Source organism: Ruditapes philippinarum, unplaced genomic scaffold, assembly GCF_026571515.1.
Source record: "Ruditapes philippinarum isolate M1 unplaced genomic scaffold, ASM2657151v2 ctg1328_1_1_1_1, whole genome shotgun sequence".
In the NCBI taxonomy this organism is placed as follows: domain Eukaryota; kingdom Metazoa; phylum Mollusca; class Bivalvia; order Venerida; family Veneridae; genus Ruditapes; species Ruditapes philippinarum.
The window spans coordinates 69,184-89,225 of record NW_026856868.1 but is presented as its reverse complement, the minus strand read 5'-3'; the positions used below and the strand labels follow the sequence as shown (position 1 = coordinate 89,225).

Sequence of the window (20,042 nt, the reverse complement as noted above, 5' to 3'; positions counted from 1 at the left end):
CTCACTACTACGTTCCAGGTTATATCGATGAGGTGAAATAAATTTCACTTGTGTAAAACACAAATAGAAACTTAATATATATCTAAATGTTTATAAAAGTAGGATTAGATTTGTGTAAGGAATCGTTCAATTGTATCGGCCAATTTCCTGTTGCCTTCTGGAACAGTATAAATATTTGATAGTACATTATGTTAGATATCGACTTTATGGTCGATTGATTCAATTAGATTCCCGTTCACAATGTCAACTAGTAATATAATCCATGTTCACTTGGTTAAATATCTTCTAGTGTGTTAACGATGATCTTTGATGACTTTGGATAACATAAACAACTGTTATATGATTTAAATTATTCAGTGGATAAAGCTAAAGGTAAAACATTATGATGTTGTTTGGAGAAATTAAAATGGTTCATTAGTTACTTCACACAATTATTTCTAATGACTTAGTGAATGAATGATGACTTTCTGTATGAATAAAGGCTTACTGAATATGAATAATGACTTACAGTGTGAATAATGACTTACTATATGAATAATTAATTTTTGCATGAATAAAGGCTTACTGTATGAAAAATGACTTACTGTATGAATAATGACTTATTGTATAAATAATGACTAACTGTATTTATAATGACTAACCGTATGAATAAAGGCTTACTGTATGATTAATGATTTACTGTATGCATAATGACTAACTGTATGAATAATGACTTATTGTTTTAATAATGATTTACTGTATGAATAATGACTAACAGTATAAATAATGACTTACTGTATGAATAAAGGCTTACTGTATGAATAATGACTTATTTTTTTAAAAATGGCCTATTGTTTGAATAATGATTTACTATAAGAATAATGATTTATTGTATGAAAGTGATTTACTGTATGAATAAATATAAGTGAGAATAAATGAATGAATCAAAGACAACTTAGTGATTTCTTTTCGAGAGTGATTCTAGTAATGTGATTTTATCATGAGGTTTCTATAGCAACTATTCTTATATTTTGCTCTGAAGTTTAATAACAAATAAGAGAAAGAGAATGTATTAATTTTAAAGAAAATCTTCAATAAATATTATAAATTTCTAAAGATTTTATCTCCTTAGGCTTACAGAATTTTCATTATATAAACAATAAACTATTTCCAATATATCGTTCCGATCTTGTTGTATAAGAATATAGCAGACAAAGTACTATACTTTCTGAGGAAAGGGAAATATCAAATATTAGAATTATCTGTGAAATAAGTGAGTCTATAAAAACGTCAACGTCTCTCTAGAAATATAAGTTTTTTGTGTCGATATTTCAAGTAGTTTCATATAAACAGATCAATAGTGAAAATACAATTTTATACTATAAATCAAATTAAGTTATTCCAAATAATTGTTTTCAAATTTCAAAATTCATGGGGAGTCAGGATACAGTTTTGTCTTTAAAGTCGGACGGTTAGATGCCAGTTTCGGACATGTTATTGCTTTAATGTTTAAAACGTTGCCATACCAACGTTGATAACTATGTTATTTAGATTTATCTTTTAAGTGATGAAAGCTTTGTCTTTGTAGGTGTGTCTGTACTCATTCTAGTGGTGAGAGAATAGCTGTCCCCATATTGTTGAATAAGTTAATGCTTGATTTTGATATTTTCAATTAAAAAAAAAAACTCACATTTTATAACATTGTATTCAGTCACACTCGTTCTATGTTACGTGACTCAAAAATAAAAGTATTTGTTGTGGTTGTTGTTGTTGTTGTTTTTATTGTTTATGACGTATAATTAGATTGAAACGGTATAGACAGTAAAATTTTCATACAATGCCGTATTTTCACTCGAAACCTTTTCTTTCATATGTTTTACTGATGTAAAAATGTGTAGACATCAAGTTGTTTGAAACAAAACCTAAGTACATTTTTTCTCTATTTTCAGTATCTACACTAACATGTGGCAATGTACAGCCGAGAGAAAAACTATCAGAAAATCACCACGAATATTCATAGTAATCTCGGTCATATTTTGCATATTTCTGATGTACACAAATATGAACAATTCTATTAGCACGTATACCGAGTTTCAGCCAACATATAAAAGAAAAGTTACAAACATGACACAAAAAAGTGATTTTTTTTCGAAAGATAATGTCTTGAATTATTCGACGGACAACGTCTCGTTATTTTCCAATTTGGATTATGACCCGAAAGCCGTTAACAATAGCCGCCTGGAAAATGATATATTCGAATGGTTGCTTGATTTTAAAACAGATGTAAACGATACGATCACAGAACTTACAAATGCATCCGAAATTGAAAAAAAATCGGTCTTGACCACTAAATTGACAAACACGCCTTCATTAAAACATTCGCCATTCACGGAGAACCAATATGGTAACAAAGATACGGACATTCGGGGACAGACATATTTATCCAGGGTAACCAATTGGATGAAGTTTAAGAACAGACCATCTTTTGGAAAACAAAATCTTCAATTACTTTCATTGTTCCCTTTTTTTAATACTTTCAACAAAAGTGCCTATGATATAATGAACATGGTTAGTATATAACAAAATAATTTGAAGTATAGTATAAAATACAGTTTGCATTAAGCTTACATGATTAAAAGAGTTGATGATGATTATTTAAAACGACCCTGTCTTGTTTGGAATTAATTGTTCGTACTTAGGTACCATCATATTATTTTCCTGATTCAAAATAGATAATTATATTACGAATATTAAATTTGAAATACAACGAAAATATGCCTGTGAATTTATATACATGTACCATAATGAATTCTTTCCGATATTCTTAACGTCTACCTTATCCAAGAATGTTATTCGCGTGATTGATAGAAAATTTTAGATTAAAGGTTATAATAGGTAACTTTTTAAACAGATTGCAAAAGAAAAATAGAAAATTCTGGTAAATGAGAAAATACTAAAAAATCATTAAAAACAGGTCAGTTATTATTCAGTGAATATCAAAAATGATTAAATTCAATTATCCTACCTTAAAGGTAGATTATGTCCAAGAAACAAATGTGTATTTTACTTCCTTAGGAAGGGAGGTGTTTTATAACTTTTAAAATATCGTAGGTGCTTATCACCTAAAAAAGTGGTACATTTTTGTGAATTTTTTATCATTAAAGTAACAAAATGCAAAATGCTGTATCACTGTAACTGTACAAATTGCCAAAAAGCAACGACAAAAATGGTTCAGATAATATTGGTAAATGAGTAACATTTTCTATTACAAGACTCCAAAAAATAAACGTTTTTTGAGAAATGCAAATAAAAGCATTTCAGTAGCATAATGGGCCTATTAAGATGCAGAAGAGGAGCGTTAACACTTTGTTTCGTGGACAATATTATTTGACCCGGAAGTGAAGAGTGATTGTTCGAAATGGGCAAAATTGACATGTCAATTTGTTTAACATCAACATACTCGCATATCACATTTATTGAAATAAACATAGACAGATAAATCATGAGTTGATAGATATGATAGTCACCTACTTCATGACTGAGACTTTTATATGTTTACGCCATAAACTGTTTGCATGTTGTAGACGAATAATGTTCCCGAGAGCTATAAATTAAATAAATTGAATAAATTAGTCTACCCTTAACGGATATAGATCCCTGGGAGCTTTATACACTTAAAATCGAGTACAGCTCCGGAGAATGATATCTCTTAAGCTTCCCGGCGAAAGTTATACGGCGTAACAATGTTAGAATAACCTTTTGCTTTCGTAGCAAATTTCATACTTTCATTCTTAATTTATCTTAAATTTCAGGAACCATTGACTTTTGATCCGGCATATAAAAATCCTTGTTTTAAAGGAACCGATTCAACTCCTATTAAAGACGGACAATTGCACTGTTTACCTTATTTTTACATCATTGGTAAGTCCATCAAATATTCCTGTCGCCTCTTATAAACGTAGATAAAAAATAAATCAAAAGTATGTCTTGGGTGCACTTATAAACCAGTTTTATTTTCAATTCGAATTGGAAAATGGCAAGAAATATGTCGTTTTATAGTGATGTGCAGTATTACTCTACTTAGGTAGTATTGAACAATGTATACTATTTCCTTATAATTATTATGCAGTATTTACGCTCTACATTTCAGCATAGAAAATATAAAGGTTTAAATTATCGAGTTATCTCCAGTTGATGGCTTAAAATTTTCCCGTGTTGCGATTGACAGCCAATAAAAAGTGACTTTAAATGGACTCTTAGTGATATGGACATTAAAATGAAGTTTATAAAGCATCGTTAAACCGTCTGCTATTCGTAACTAATCGTTAATAGCGTTATGGGATAACGGGTACTAAAAGTTCAATCTTCAACTACAAAATGAACGGCGCTGTAACACCGCACTTTAGGGTCAAACGCACTTTGGGGTCCGACCCCAAAGTGCGTTAAACTTCGCACCGCACTTTGGGGTCAAACGCACTTTGGGGTCAAAATCGAGAAATTGACCCCAAAGTGCGTTAATATGCTACATATCAACGCACTTTGGGTTCCAGAGGTCTAAAGGTGTAATCTGAGTTCTGCTTAAATACTGAGAACTGACTTATTTTCGATCTTCGACATTGAAATATTTGAGGTGGAGTTCAAGATGGCGGTCAATACTTTGATGATGCTTAAGTGATAAAAGTTTCATTAATTTTACCACTTAAAATATCCAATAATAATTTGTTCATATAACAAAATTACGGTGGCATAAAATTGACATTTGCATTTATTTTTATTTAAGTTTTGCATTCATATTTTATTAAAGTTTTTCGTACATTTTTTATTTTGGTTTTTCGTACATATTTTAGCCAATCAAAACAGCCTTCACATCTCATAACAGCCCATAGTTGAGTATAAAACTAGTACAGTAGTTTGGTCACATTTCGGCCCATTTTTTTGAATCGGCCCAGTCGTTTTTGGCCGCGCAAGTCTGGTTTCGGTCGACCTTTTTCGGCCCATTTTTTAAATCATATGTATTTTATATAATTAGTGTATTTTTAAAAAATTATTATCTACTATTATATTAGTGTCTATTTGGAAAGGGCTGTTGATTGGTGAATGAATATGCACCACTCAACCCCACCCCCTGAGTATAGCGGGGGGAGGGGCATTGACTTTAAACCAAGCCGACCAATGGTAAAATCTTCGCCCTGCGGGGGATATTCAGATAATAACATTCCTGCCTTATGCCCCGGAACAGCGCAGACATCACACAATTCTTTTTTAACCCGCACTCCCCCGGGGGCAAGGGAGGTGGTTACAAATGACTGGTGTATTACAATAATGCACAATAAAAGATCTAAATAGGTCCTTATATTCCACTGATTTAGAAAAAAAAATATATATACATGTATATACATGTATATACATGTACATGTATAATTATATCAGAGACATAGATAATATCTATGTCTCTGTATATATATATACTAAAAAGTGTTATTATCTTTTGATACCTCCAAAAATGAAAATGTTGGTATTTGCAAATGGCGTTTGCAAATGGGGTACTGTAATTTACGGATGGCGAAGTGTTTGAAAATGGTGTTTTACATATGGCGTAATTATCCAAACCTCTACTTTGCAAATGGCGTCATGTAAAAGTATGTACGAAAAAAAGTAAAAAACAAAACAAAATTAAAATATGTACCAAAAACTCAAATAAAATATGTATGCAAAACTAAGATAAAATATGTATGCAAAACTTAAAGAGAATATGTATGCAAAACTAAAAAAAGAATATGTATGCAAAACTTTATAAAAATGTATGACAAACAAAACAAGAGGGCCATGATGGCCCTGAGGTCGCTCACCTGTATATAGGCCCCCCCGAACCCCCCCCCCCCAAACGTTGCAGGGCCAATTTAACCAAAGGGCTTTTATTTGCACAAACTTGGTAGACACCCATAAGAAGATGTTTCATGCTTAACATCTAAGCTCTAGCTCATTGGGCTATTTAAAAGAAGATTTTTTTTAAGTTTTTACTATACACATATAGTTAAAAACAATGACACCCCTGGGGCTGGGCCAGTTATGACCCCAGGGTTTTTATTTGAACAAACTTTGTAGACACTTACTAGAATATGTCTCATGCTTAATATCTTAACTCTAGCTATTTGGGTTTTTTCAAAGAAGATTTTAAGTTTTTGCTATACACATATAAGGAAAATCAATGACCCCGGGGCGGGGTCAATTTTGACCCCAGGTCTTTTATTTGAACAAACTTTGTAGACACTCACTAAAAGATGTTTCATGCTTAATATCTTAACTCTAGCTATTTGGGTTTTTTCAAAAATTTTTTTTTAAGTTTTTGCTATACACATATAAGGAAAATCAATGACCCCCGGGGCGGGGCCAATTTTGACCCCAGGGCTTTTATTTGAACAAACTTGGTAGACACCTATTAGAACATGTTTGATGCTAAATATCTTAACCATAGCTCTTTGAGTTCTTTAAAAGAAGATTTTTTAAGTTTTTACTATATGCATATATAGGGAAAATCAATGACCCCCCGGGGCGGGGTCAATTTTGACCCAAGGGCTTTTATTTGAACAAACTTGGTAGACACTTATTAGAACATGTTTAATGCTAAATATCTTAGCTCTAACTCTTTTGGTTCTTTAAAAGAAGATTTTTTAAAGTTTTTACTATATGCATATAGGGAAAATCAATGACCCCCTGGGACGGGGCCAATTTTGACCCCAGGGCTTTTATTTGAACAAACTTGGTAGACACCTATTAGAACATGTTTGATGCTCAATATCTTAGCCATAGCTCTTTGAGTTCTTTAAAAGAAGATTTTTTAAGTTTTTACTATATGCATATAGGGAAAATCAATGACCCCCCGGGGCGGGGCCAATTTTGACCCCAGGGCTTTTATTTGAACAAACTTGGTAGACACTCACTAGAAGATGTTTCATGCCAAATATCTAAGCTCTAGCTCTTATGGTTTTTTTAAAGAAGATATTTAAAGTTTTTTCTTTCGGTTGCCATGGCAACCAGAGTTCTGCATGGAATTAAATTCTTTGAACAATTTTTAAAGGTGACCACCAAAGGAACATTCCTGTGAAGTTTGGATGAAATTGGCCTTGTGGTTTATGAGGAGATGTCATTTAAAGTAAAAGTTTACGGACGACGGACGACGGACGCCGGACGAAAAGCGATCACAAAAGCTCACCCTGTCACTTTGTGACAGGTGAGCTAAAAACAAACAAAAAATATGTACGAAAAAACAAAAACAAAAAAAAAAGTATCAAAAACAAAAAAAAAAGTTGCAAATGTCACTTTTTTGCCACCGTTCAAAATATTTTAGTACAGAAATCGTGTATTCCTAAAGTTTAAAGATGCTGCGAAAAATATCCCGTTATGTCAGTCATTTACTTGATAACTTTTGGTGCCATGTTGAGCTCCATTTTAAATATGTAAGGAATGAAATAAAATGCAGTTAATATTTTTCCCCCTCCGTAACAACCGTTCGCCAGATGCTTTTTTAATGGGAAATCTTACATACTTCTTTAGAAATATGATTTTTTTAATGTTAAAATAATGGTATCAGAGAAATGTAAGATGCTTGTTACCTGAATAAAGTAGCGATAAATGTGAAATTATTTGTCATAAAAGTGGTCAAAACAATGTAGTATTTGACTTCCATATGAAACATGTAAACTACTTATCACTATAACAGTACTGTACTCATCATTGTCAAAAAGCAACAGATGAAAAGGATGGTTCAGGTAATTGGCCAATGTGTATTTTTTTGATAATATAAAAGAACATCAAAATAAAAAAGCTGAAGAAAAACAAATAAAAGAATAATGGGCCTTTAAAATGTTATTTTTAAACCTCGGGGAGATCGATACCCCACAATCCCCTCTATACCCCTGTGAGAATTTTACATTATTCTGAAGCTCGCTCTTAATGTGCGACTACTTAAATAGTTGATATTCTTTGACTGCCTGTACGGACTACTACTTAAAGCCGCATCTTCACCTAGTCAAGTTTCTAATGTGTCACATTTAGCTAAATGAATGGCTATTTTAACATATTATCAGGAAATTTTTTTTTACTGAAATGTCTTACTAAGATTACCCAGAATTTATACCTTTGTCTATGCAAAGACTATCATATTTCTGTAAAATGTGTAAATAACAAACGGGAAAATGATGCATTTAGCTAAAAACAATGGAGTTAATGAAAGGTGTACATTCTTTTAAAATAAATGGAAAATTTTAGAAAAACATATTTTAAGCTTAAAGCTGCATGCCTCCAGATGAGTCAAAATATTTCAATAAAATCAAATTTGAGAAATATGTACTACGATTATAGGAAATGTGAAATGATTCAAGATTCAAGTAATATTTTACATGTTATGTGCGGTCAATGACTGAGTTTTCAATATTTACAACTATATTCCTACTGCGTTACTAACGCATTAAGGGCTATTTATGCATATTTTGACAACATTTTGGTAATTTACGTAAGTTATAAGTACCATTGATAATGTGCAAATTGCTTCCTTTTGGTTATTCCACAATATTATATATTCAAATAAATTTTCAAAATTTTCATGAAAATTAGCGTGAATCTGGAGGCGTGCTGCATTGATACAAATTCTTTTTTTGGTGATTTATTTTGTGAAAGTTCTTCACTTACTAATCAAGACCATTTAAATCCCTATTGATTCAGGGCACATGTTTTGTGTCCATTTAATACCTTGATTTTTGTTTACCATTGGCTTTGACTACGCTATATTATTTAAAACATAATGAACATAAATTTTCTCTGACCCAAAAGTGCGGTCGTTTGCCTGATGTTGAAAAATGCATATGTACCTGTTTAACGCACTTTGGGGTCGAAATTGGACCCCAAAGTGCGTAACGCACTATGGGGTCCGACCCCAAAGTGCGTAACGCACTTTGGGGTTCGACCCCAAAGTGCGTTTGACCCCAAAGTGCGGTGTTACACGGCGCTTTGGGATACAAATGCTCCCATTTTCTTCCGCTCATTTAAAGCTTAAATGCGTGAAAAAAAGGAAATCAGACAACTTTAAAAATAACCAAATGAATAATTTTAATTTGGTCATGAAATACGACAGTGATTATATTAATATTTCGGTGAAAATCTTATGTAATTTTCACATTAGCCAGGCCCATATACTTACAAATATATTAAACTCATAAGCATTTATTAATCTATTTATTGTAATGACGATAGTAGGTATTCAACATAAATTATAATTGTATATTCACTTATAATTGTTCACATTTGTCTAGGTGTAAAGAAGAGCGGAACATCTGACTTGTACTCCAGACTGAGGCGTCATCCTGAGATATGTACTCCCTCGTTTCCAAAGGAATCACAGTGGTTTTCTAGATTCAGATTTGGTATCAAAGCTTTTTCCATGAACGTTAGAAAAATTCATGGCAAGTTACAACCTTGATTTTGTCATTTTTTTAAGAAAACGTTGTATTTTAAATACCCATACATTTACTTAAAAGATGTCTGTTTTTGCGAAAATGAAATTAGGATATCCGGATATCTTTGTAGAACACAAGCTGATTAAAGCAATAAAATAATACCTTTATTCTGTTCAACACGGTATCTATTTTCTGAAATAGAGTTTTTTTATATCGTCACGATGAACAGAACAAATATCATCTTTCAGCTTACAGTTCTGTTCACCTTTCATTCATTCACGAGAAAGCAATCTCTCAAGCATTCATTTATGTATTTTGTTTATTTCATGTAAAAGACAATAAATCAAGTCAATTGAAATGTTTTCTTAGTGTTTTATATACAGGAAGGGTATTAAAGTATTTTTTATTTCAAAATTTCTTTTACAGCCATTTTTCAAAGAGGCATTGATCCGAGGAAAGTTGATTTTTTTATAAGTCTGTTTGACAGTGCGGCAAGTTGTATACAACGAAGTCCATCAAGAGATGTACATGATTCCTTACATTATAACAAGATTACAGGTAAACATGAAGACCACATTTGTCAGATTACTTAAAGCTGCACGGCTCCAGATGAGCAAAAATATTTCGATAAAATCAAACCTGAGAAAAATGTACTAAGATTTAAGGAAAAGTATAAGAATTCAAAAATAATGGTAATAATTTACATGATGTGTGCAATTTTTGACCGATTTTTCAGTATTTATAATTATATATTTCTACTGCGTTACTAACGCAGTAAGGGCTAATTTTGCATATTTTGACCTCTTTATGGTAATTTACGTGGGTTGAAGGTGCCTTTGATAATGTGTAAATTGCATTGTTGTAGTAACTTCACAATATTATATTGTAAATACATTTTCAAATTTTCATGAAAATTAGCATGAATCTGGAGGCGTGCTGCTTTAAAGTGAATTGGTTTATAATGGAAGCACTGTAATATAATAAATAATAACGTTGACAGTATTTATTATCAGAACGAAAATTTATTCAGTCTTTTGCATATACAGCACATCTACATCAACCGATACATAAATATATTTGTAACAAGAAAGACATAGTTATATTGGCAAGTTACACAATATAATTGAGTGTTACAAAAATTAATAAATCACCTTTTTATTGAATTCATAAACAAAAATATTACTATAGTGCTGTTCCCGAATAAATGCAATATGTACATGTATAGTTCTTCTTCAACGCGGCGCTTAAATATCCTTGTCGTTTATTATATACACCGAAACTTTATATAGCAATGGTTTACACTCAGTATTCAACACTTCAACAACTTTTACCAAACTTGGTCTAATCCGGAAATACCTTGGGGTAATGTGTTATAAAATCTACATTCCATGACAAAATGATATTCATCTTCTATTGTACTTTGTTCGCATAATTCACAGTCTATTTTGTCTTTCTATATTACTATGTCGACTGCATTCTAACATTTAACCAGTGGGATGACATTTAAAGCTTTGATAAATTTTGTCTTTGTTTCTGATTTTCAATTATAAAATATATTGTGGAAATTCACACTTTTCCTTTATTCCCCTAAATAATATTTAATTTGAACTATCGTTCACTTTGTATCACACATAACATCAATCTACGGCGTAATTATACATTTATATTGTTAGCAAGTGTGAGATACATAATCCGATATTGCATATACATGTATTTATCTAGCATATAATAAAATGTTCTAGAACAAAATATCATTTTTCGTCATATAGTGTTCATACTAAATCACTTAGAACGCCATAAACATTTTCCTAGCAATATTTTATTACAATATCTAAATCATACACTTCTATTGTTCTTTTCTTTCTTATTTTTATTGTAGATCAACTTAAATGTAGACTGATCTCTGGAACTTTAATCTACACAAACATTAATATTTTTTTTTTACGTTAACTTTAAACTTGCTTTTCACATTTTGTTACAGCATTTGTTAAGTTATTTCAAATGAATAGATATTATAATATACATGTATAATCTAAAATGCATTTTAAATAGTAATTATTCTTTTCTTTCAGTTGAGGCAAGTCCTTCCACTCTTCATATGCAAACAAAATGGGAAATGTTACCCGGCAACGAAAATATATCAGAACCACGTTACACCAACTTCAATTATATCAAACATATCACGCCAAATGCTAAAATCATCATACTTTTTAGAAACCCTACATCAAGGTAAAATAACTTTTACAAAGTAATACTGTTGAGAAAAAAGCAAACTGGAAGAGAGAATATATCAGAAATACTTTGTACTCATAGGTCCTTTGTTATATCGGTTTTCCTGTGAAAAGTGTTCAAGGGTTTTTATGCAACAACAGTTAATGCTTTGAAGTTTTAATGTTGTTCGACTTAAAAAAGTAATAAACGCTAGAAAATTTTGTTAGAAAATTCCGTGATAATTTATCTCATTTTAATGATTAAAAAGATATTTCACCGTTAACACGATGTAGGAATGGGAAAATAACGTAATAATTGTCCATTAGTAACGACGAGTCTGTGACACGAGTAACACGGCAAGTATATTTATCAAAGTTCTTTATAGAAAATCAAAAGAAAAGAAATGAACTTATAGACGAATCCTTTGACATTATTATAATCTCACTAGCATTACAAATATCTCCAGAAATATTTTAACTTTAAGATCATTCGTGACATGACGACCTAACTAACTTCCGTTTTAAAGGCGACTTTTGTGATTAGAACAGTTGCGCATTTAAACTTTATATTCGGTATATCTTACACATTTGCTTGACCTTTGGTGTCATATAATATTTACACGAAACCAATGAAATAAGAAACACTTGCCTGTAAATATATAAATGAAGTTGATAACACACTGTCTCACCAATCGTATGCTCTTATCATTTTCTTTCAGTGTGATTCACTTTAAAATGTATTGGTCCCTTACATATAACTATGCTCCTTTCGGCCATAGCTTTGCACAATGCTGCGTCTTGTGTGATTTTCACATTCCTACGTAAAACTAACATATCTCCTACATTTATCTACTGATTCATTGTGACATGCGCGCTAAGTAATGTAAGTTTTCTTTTACAATTTGCAAACATTTTGCTTGATAATTCTAAAGGAGATTCTTCTTAAGATTTTGAATGGACCTATAACTGTTTTAATTTTAGCACATGTTTATAAGTACATATGTTAACATTTACATTGTGATATATTTCAGACTTTACTCGGACTTTCTACACAGCACTGGAGGAAAGTATGGCAACTCCTCAGCAACAGTTTTTCATAAAGATGTTATTGAGATTATCAAAGCCTATAAAAATTGCTTTAATCATTTTTCTCATAGAAGCTGTGTATATAACAATACATTAAAGAGCATACTTCGTGATGTAAGTATTCGTCTAAAGGTTATCGTTTTACCTATTACTTATATATACAGAAAGTCATCTTAAATATCATTTTTAAATCCGAGTTAAGGTATATCAACAAATGTATTCCTGTCAATCAAATGGACAAATGCTTACCTTTATTCTATAAACACGACAAATTAAATCGATTTTAGTTTATGCAAAAACTATTTTGTAAAAGTAAATATTTCACATAGTTCTAATTGGTTTGACTTATTTATAATACATGCATTATCAGTTTTATCAAATATACACTGTTTTTAAAATATTTCTGAGGTCAAGATATATACTGTGTGTAGACAATAAAAAAAAATATGGAAAATAGTAAGATAAAAATAAGTGTTCATTAATTATATCTGCAGCATAATCTGCGTAAAAGACCACCTCTGATTAAAGAAAGCATTGCAAGTAAAGGTCACTTTTCAATAACCCTACATTGACTTGATGAATGGATTAAAGTAACCGCTAAATATAGACCACTTGAAATATCTCATCCTTGGGTGGCCTTTGTTCCAACATTTGACTGTATGTTCTAAAAATATTTTTGAAGATAAAATATTGACAATAAAGAATATATATGAACAATAATTAAAAAAACGTAATTGCTAAATATAGTATATCTATGTTCTAAAATAATAAATTTACATATCGACAATAAAATATATTTACACAATATCTAGACTTATTGGACAGTATATTCAAAAAGGGGTTGATAGTGAATAAGCAATAACACAAAATATAACATATTCTCCTTTGAACAGCTAGTCAACCCATTGATTTCGCCTCTAATATCATTTATAATATTTATCTCTTTTGTATCACCTATGGTGTATAATAGTGAAATATTTATGATGTTCATCATCTTGTCCTCCCATTCTTTATAAAGACATTTCATTCCTCCATCAGTATTACAAAAAGACGACGACAACAGCCACTTTTAAATATATTCAAAATCAGACGATCACTTTTTATTTTGTCCTGCAACTCTAATCATTGTCCATAGATATATTTTATTGTCTGGATGTATTTAAGAAACTCATTAATAGTTTTTGTTTTAGACATTAATATATTTTCTACAATTTTGCAGCACTCTACACACCAAAATACACGTATTAATTAAAGAATATTTTGTTCTCTATTTTTCGATATTCAGAAAAGACTTGATATAGCTGAAAGTTTTAATGCTGGATTTTATGCTGTGTTTATGAAAGATTTACTAAGTGTATTTGGAACATCTCAGATTTTACCAATATTGATGTCAGATTACGTCACGAAGATGAAACAGACATTAGAGAGCGTTTTTGATTTTCTTGACATATGTAAGTTTCATTTTAGTATAAAAAATATTAATTAGTAAATAAGTTTCATTTTAGTATAACAATATTTATAAATTGATAAATAAAGCAAAATATAATTAATGCTTAATATGCACTGAAATGCTTTTATTTCATTTTCTTAATTTTATTTTATTTTTGGTGAATTGTTCTTGTTTCCAAAACGTTACTCATTGGCCATATACCCGCGTATTCTTTGCTTATTTCGATCACATTTGTAGTTTTTTAGTATTTTGTATCTAAGTAATAATACCACTTTGTTTATTCTTTGTATTCTTTGCTTCTTTCATAACACTCTTGTTTTACAATCAATGCTACTTTTTTTTTAAATCTAAAAGCATCTTCAATGCTCTAAATCTATAATAAAATAATTAAAAACACATGTTGAAATATGTTTTTATTTCTGAGACTCAATGTGTAATTATGAATTCATATGTTGGTATGGAACGTTTCATCACCATCATCATAGGAAGGTGTACACGGATAGAATTATCATTTCGTTACGGTATCTAGTGTAATGATATATTATTAAAATATTTTGTTATCATTTTGTTTCAGCGTCAGTAGGCTCGCTTGCAATGCGACGAATCTTAAACCTAAAAACGAAAAATGTATCAACAAAAAAGAGAAGGTCATGGCCAATGTTAGAGTCAACCAAAACAATTCTAGACGACTTTTTCAGACCTTTTAACGAAGATATGGCCGAAGTTATGAAAGACAAGAGATATCTGTTTCTAGACTAAACTTTTGAAATTCATTTTTAAAGTGCCTTTATATTATATTTCTACACTATATTTTTTATATTTTACAATCATTTAAACAAATTATTTTCCACCTCTATATTGATTTGCATGAATATATAATTAGTAAATAGCTTTAAACGGCCACCTTTTACAAGAAGTTTCTCATTTGTTTCTCATACTATTTCTATTTTTTTAAAAACATTTTAGGTTTTGTTTTCTGTAACAGTTAGTAGCTGGTAAACTTATTTTTCATTTTCTTTAGTGCAGAAGAAAACATATAACTTTGTCAACGTTTTGCTTCTGCCATTTCTTCATGTGATAAGTTAAGTATATAACATACTCTTAGGCAATCATTAAAACGTCATAATAAAAGCACAAGTTTGTCTTTTCTTTCAGAGGAAAATCGTTTTCATTTCTGAGACGTAATGTCTCTTTAAAAGGAAAAAACATTTTTATTTTATGCTTTTCAGTGGATTACTGATTTATCCGTGAAAATTATATTTGGTAATTTCACAGTGAAAATTATCAAAATATAATTTCACTCTTTTCAATGACGAAACTACTTTTTTAAGATTTTCCCCATGTTGTACCTCAATTTTATTTTTGCTGACAATTCTGACAATGTCAGGCTGTTTAAAGAAAAAGCAAAACTGAAATTGATAAATAACTTAAATGTCAAAAGTAATAAAAAGAAGAAAACTTACTTCTATTCATTCAAATTCATGAAATTCCAATCACCAAATTTCGTTTTTTTGTTTCATTTTGACAGTCTCAAAAATACATTCCTTCCCCATGCAAAACTGCTCTTGATGACATTTGGGCATATTAAAGTATCCTACGAGCAATAACTGCCGTATGCTTTATATGAAAAATTGAAAGCATTGACAGCCATAACTCGAAGAATAAGTTAAATCAACCCAGCGTTCTTGAGCAGGTTTCCAAGTTTTCCATTTTCCTAGCTCCTTTTCTGAATGTTTTCACATCTGTCAACACTTATTTTTTGTCTGTTACAATCCTCAAATAAGTTTTCTTTCTTTTAAAAATGTGTATGACTAACAAATCCAAATTATATCCCTCTGAATCTTACACAATTATTTTCCTCCCATGAAATACACAACTTTAAAAAATGGCTGCCGCTTACAATTTACAAAGCCAGGTCTAATATAAATTCGCACTAAGTAACAGAAATATGGATGGATGGTTGGACTTTTTCTCCTACAAGAATTGTTTGTTTTTATAATCAAAACAAGCGATCATTCATATTTTTTTAATAAAATTAATAAATATCACCGTCATTTAATGTTGATTGGCGGACTAATTTTTCAGCTCAAGACTTCTTTTTTTAATGAGAAATTCCGAATAAATGGGGCTCTCAATGGGGGAAACAGTTTTAATATTAACGTTAAAATTATGGAAATTTCGTTTTAACTTGTTTTTAAGCATAAAATAAAAAGAAAATTTGTCTGTTTGTTGTGTAAGATGTAATTTTATTTCATCTCGTGAACTTTAAAAACAGTATTCTCACTCGTGGCTTCGCCACTCGTGAGAATACTGTTTTTAAAGCCCACTCGATGAAATAAAATTTCATCTTACACACAAACAAACAAATATCCTCTAACAATCACATTGTAAAAAAGATATATGGCTGTTTCTAATTTAATTTGTTATAATGACTGTTTCAGTTTTAAACCTACACCAGTGCAGACCAAGATCAGGCTGCACACCCGTGCCATGTATTTAAATTTTAACAACTTGATTAATTCAATTTATAAATATACTTTGGTACATTTCTTGGTACATTTCTTTTTATCATTTTATCAACTAAATCACAGGAAAAATACAATTATATGTATTATAGATAAATAAAAGTCAAACAAAGCTCTTTAAACTTCTGAATTAAAAAAAACGCACAATGACGTTACGTGATTTACGTAACTTCCCGTTTTTTCTCTGAATTAATTGTATGTATATTAAATACTGCTGAAGAAGACCGAAATGCTGAAAGCTACCGTAAATTCAAATTAGCATTTTTATTTTTTTTAAATATGTATTTATATATTAACTTTACCTCACGAGACCTGAAACACACCATTTTCTCAATCTGGCCTTATTGACAATACCATTGAATATAATAAAGAATGAAATCTGAAACCTTTTGAAGGAATAATGAATAAAAAACTTCACATTGAATGCACAAAAATGTTTCAAAATCATGGTCCCTTTAAAGTGTGAAGCTTCAAGTAACACTCACTGTTCATTTATAACAAATTTCTACATCTCAATCAAACAAAAAGTGCACATACAATTGAATGGTTTGAATTTGGATTTGCAAATATTTTCAAATCCATTTTAAATAGATAGAATAGATAGTAAATTTCATGTTGATTCATAACCATTTTCTTTTTTTGAAGTAATTTGTTTGAGCCTGTACAGGGAGGGTAATATTGTCAAACATCAGATAGCAGTAGATTAAATTTTTAACAAAAAGTAAATTAAAGGAACCATACAGGTTTATTTGTATTTTATGTAAACATACAGAGGTGGTGATTAAAGCTGCCAAAAAGTTTTCATTAAGTCGTACAGTAAAAGGCGTTTTATTAAAAAAAATATTTATTCAATACGTCTAGATTTTGTTGTCTTGCCAGAAAGTTTTGTCAAGACGACTTGATTTCTTTGATAACACCCACCTTCCCCCGTTCTCCTGTCCCATTCCCCTGTGCCCTTTAACTTTGTGGGCCTATTATTCAATCATTTTTTTGTTTTCTTTGAATTCCTTATCAGTTACAAATTATTATCATTAAGTGATTAACCTGTCCGTGCTCTGTCGTTTGCTCTGTCCTGTTTTTGTTTTGGGTCCGCCTGGGCTCCTTGCCACTGGTTCTTGTTGCTGTGTCGTATGGGGGTTGCGTTCATTAAACGCCGCCTTTCCTTGTTGATCTTGTTTATCATATTTTTTTTTTGCGTTTTTACGTCTTACATGATTATTTACGCAAGCTTTGAACGGCTAGTGGGAAATGCACTTCATTTTGTATAGACATTGATGGAATTTAAAATGTCCTTACAAAGATGTTTATATCTTATGTCTTTATGATTTTTCTTCAGCATAAGACAAAAACAGGAAAGCTGTAAGTAGCTTAACTGATATTCATAAACACAGTGTTTTGTGTCCAGACGGCCCACAGATTGAACCCATTTGCAAATAATTTACATATATGACGTTTTCAACCGTGAATAGGCGCATATACATGTATGTGACTGTTAAACTGCAAATCTCTTCGCAAATAGTTAATTATTGCATACAGATTGACAGAATTCCGGTATACAATTCCGGTATTAAATTCAACGGTACGTTGGTCAGAGACAAAGTAAGAATAACACATGGTTGGCATGGCTACTTCAAAGAGATGTATGCGAATATAGATGATAATGACTATGACAATGTCTTTAAGACAGAGATATCGCAACGCCTACATGATACGTTTCCTAATTTAGTTCCCGACAAGTCTGCGGTTGTAACGCCTGAACTAATTAGTGAAATCATAGGCTCGTTTCCTAAAGGTAAAGCTGCGGGGCATGACAACGTTACTTGAACATTATAAGTACGCTAAAAGTGTTGTTTCCCCTGCATTGGCAAATATTTACTATAGAATGTTACGCTCAACGCATGTACCAGACAGTCTCAAGCGTGGTGTGATTATTACTCTTCATAAAGGATGTAATAAAAGAAAGGACGATCCGGACAATCACCGGGCTATTACCCTAGTTCCAGTAGGTCTTAAAACATATGAATTTGTTCTTATTGCACGATCAAAAGATGATATTCTCTCTACCATCAATATTCAACAAGGTGGATTTCAGGACGGTCTCTCGTGCTTAATGACGTCATTCATTTTAAGAGAAAGTATATTTTACGCTAGAGAGTATGGCTCAAAATTATATGTGTCATTTTTAGACGGGCGTGAAGCTTTTGATACTGTCTGGCATGATGGTTTATTTCATAAATTACTATTTGATAAAAATATTGACACTACAACTTTCTTTTCGTGCTATGTATCAAAATATGACCAGTTGTGTTCGATATAAAGGCGTTTATTCTGATTGGTTCCCCGTACTTCGTGGCACAAGGCAGGGAGGAAAAAGTTCCCCGATCCTATATTTACTGTATATAAATGAATTGATAAATTTACTAGAAAACAGCAACTGTGGCATAAGTGTGTACAATAACAACATAAGTGCTCCAACAGTAGCAGATGATATGACCTTGGTGTCTCTTTCAATTTCGGGTCTTAACACTATGCTGGATATTTGCCACAGATATTCCAAGAAATGGAGGTATTAGTACAATGCGTCTAAATGTGGAATTATTTCTTTCAATGAGCACTTTAAAATAGACAATAACAGGGCTTTCAAATTTGGTAATAGGTGATTAACGAAGTAACCAATTATATTTATCTTGGCATTAAATCAGACTCATTTCTCTCGACGAAAGATATCGTTGAGGACTCTTGCAATAAACTACGTGGGACATATCTTAGCATTGTGAACAGTGGAATCAGTCCCATTTGCTTAAACCCAATCTCTTCTATGGTGATCTATAGTTCCATCGTCATTCCGAAGTCTTTGTACGGATGCGAACTTTGGTCCACTCTCACTGGTTCCGACATTCAACGCCTAGAACAATCCCATAGATTTTGCCTTAAGAATATTCAATCATTCCATCCATGTACCTCAACTGATCTCACTCTATTGTCGATTGGTGCAAATTCTATTGAGACAATAATTGACCATAAAAAACTACAATTCTTAGGTCAGCTTTGTAGACTGCCGAATAAATACCTTGCAAAAGGATTTTTCAATAAAAGACTTTTCCACTTTTTAAATGGCGACAAACAGTCACACAGATTTTTACCGGACATTTATCGCATATTGCAAAAATATGAGTTGAAGTATATTTAAGACAGTTATGCCGCTAACGGCATTTTTCCATCAAAATATGCTTGGAAGGACTTACTTAGAAAAAATGTGTATTGTCTCGGGAGCGAACACTAATATTAAATAGACTAACTGAGCAATATAGTTTCTTGAATACCATGTTCTCCAAGAATT

The 20,042-nt window shown here is 31.2% G+C and overlaps 1 protein-coding gene across 1 annotated transcript in view; it reads left to right on the top strand.

The window, feature by feature from the left end:
* Nucleotides 1-14,936, top strand: part of LOC132747967 (carbohydrate sulfotransferase 15-like) — a 31,420-nt gene extending 16,484 nt beyond the window's left edge. The window contains exons 2-9 of the mRNA XM_060737503.1: nucleotides 1,929-2,547; nucleotides 3,792-3,900; nucleotides 9,288-9,437; nucleotides 9,858-9,989; nucleotides 11,504-11,660; nucleotides 12,673-12,841; nucleotides 14,013-14,178; nucleotides 14,752-14,936. Of these exons, the coding sequence (XP_060593486.1) occupies nucleotides 1,942-2,547; nucleotides 3,792-3,900; nucleotides 9,288-9,437; nucleotides 9,858-9,989; nucleotides 11,504-11,660; nucleotides 12,673-12,841; nucleotides 14,013-14,178; nucleotides 14,752-14,936 (1,674 nt within the window). The 5' untranslated portion in view covers nucleotides 1,929-1,941. The remainder of the gene's footprint in view (nucleotides 1-1,928; nucleotides 2,548-3,791; nucleotides 3,901-9,287; nucleotides 9,438-9,857; nucleotides 9,990-11,503; nucleotides 11,661-12,672; nucleotides 12,842-14,012; nucleotides 14,179-14,751) is intronic.
* The last annotated feature ends 5,106 nt before the right edge of the window (nucleotides 14,937-20,042 follow it).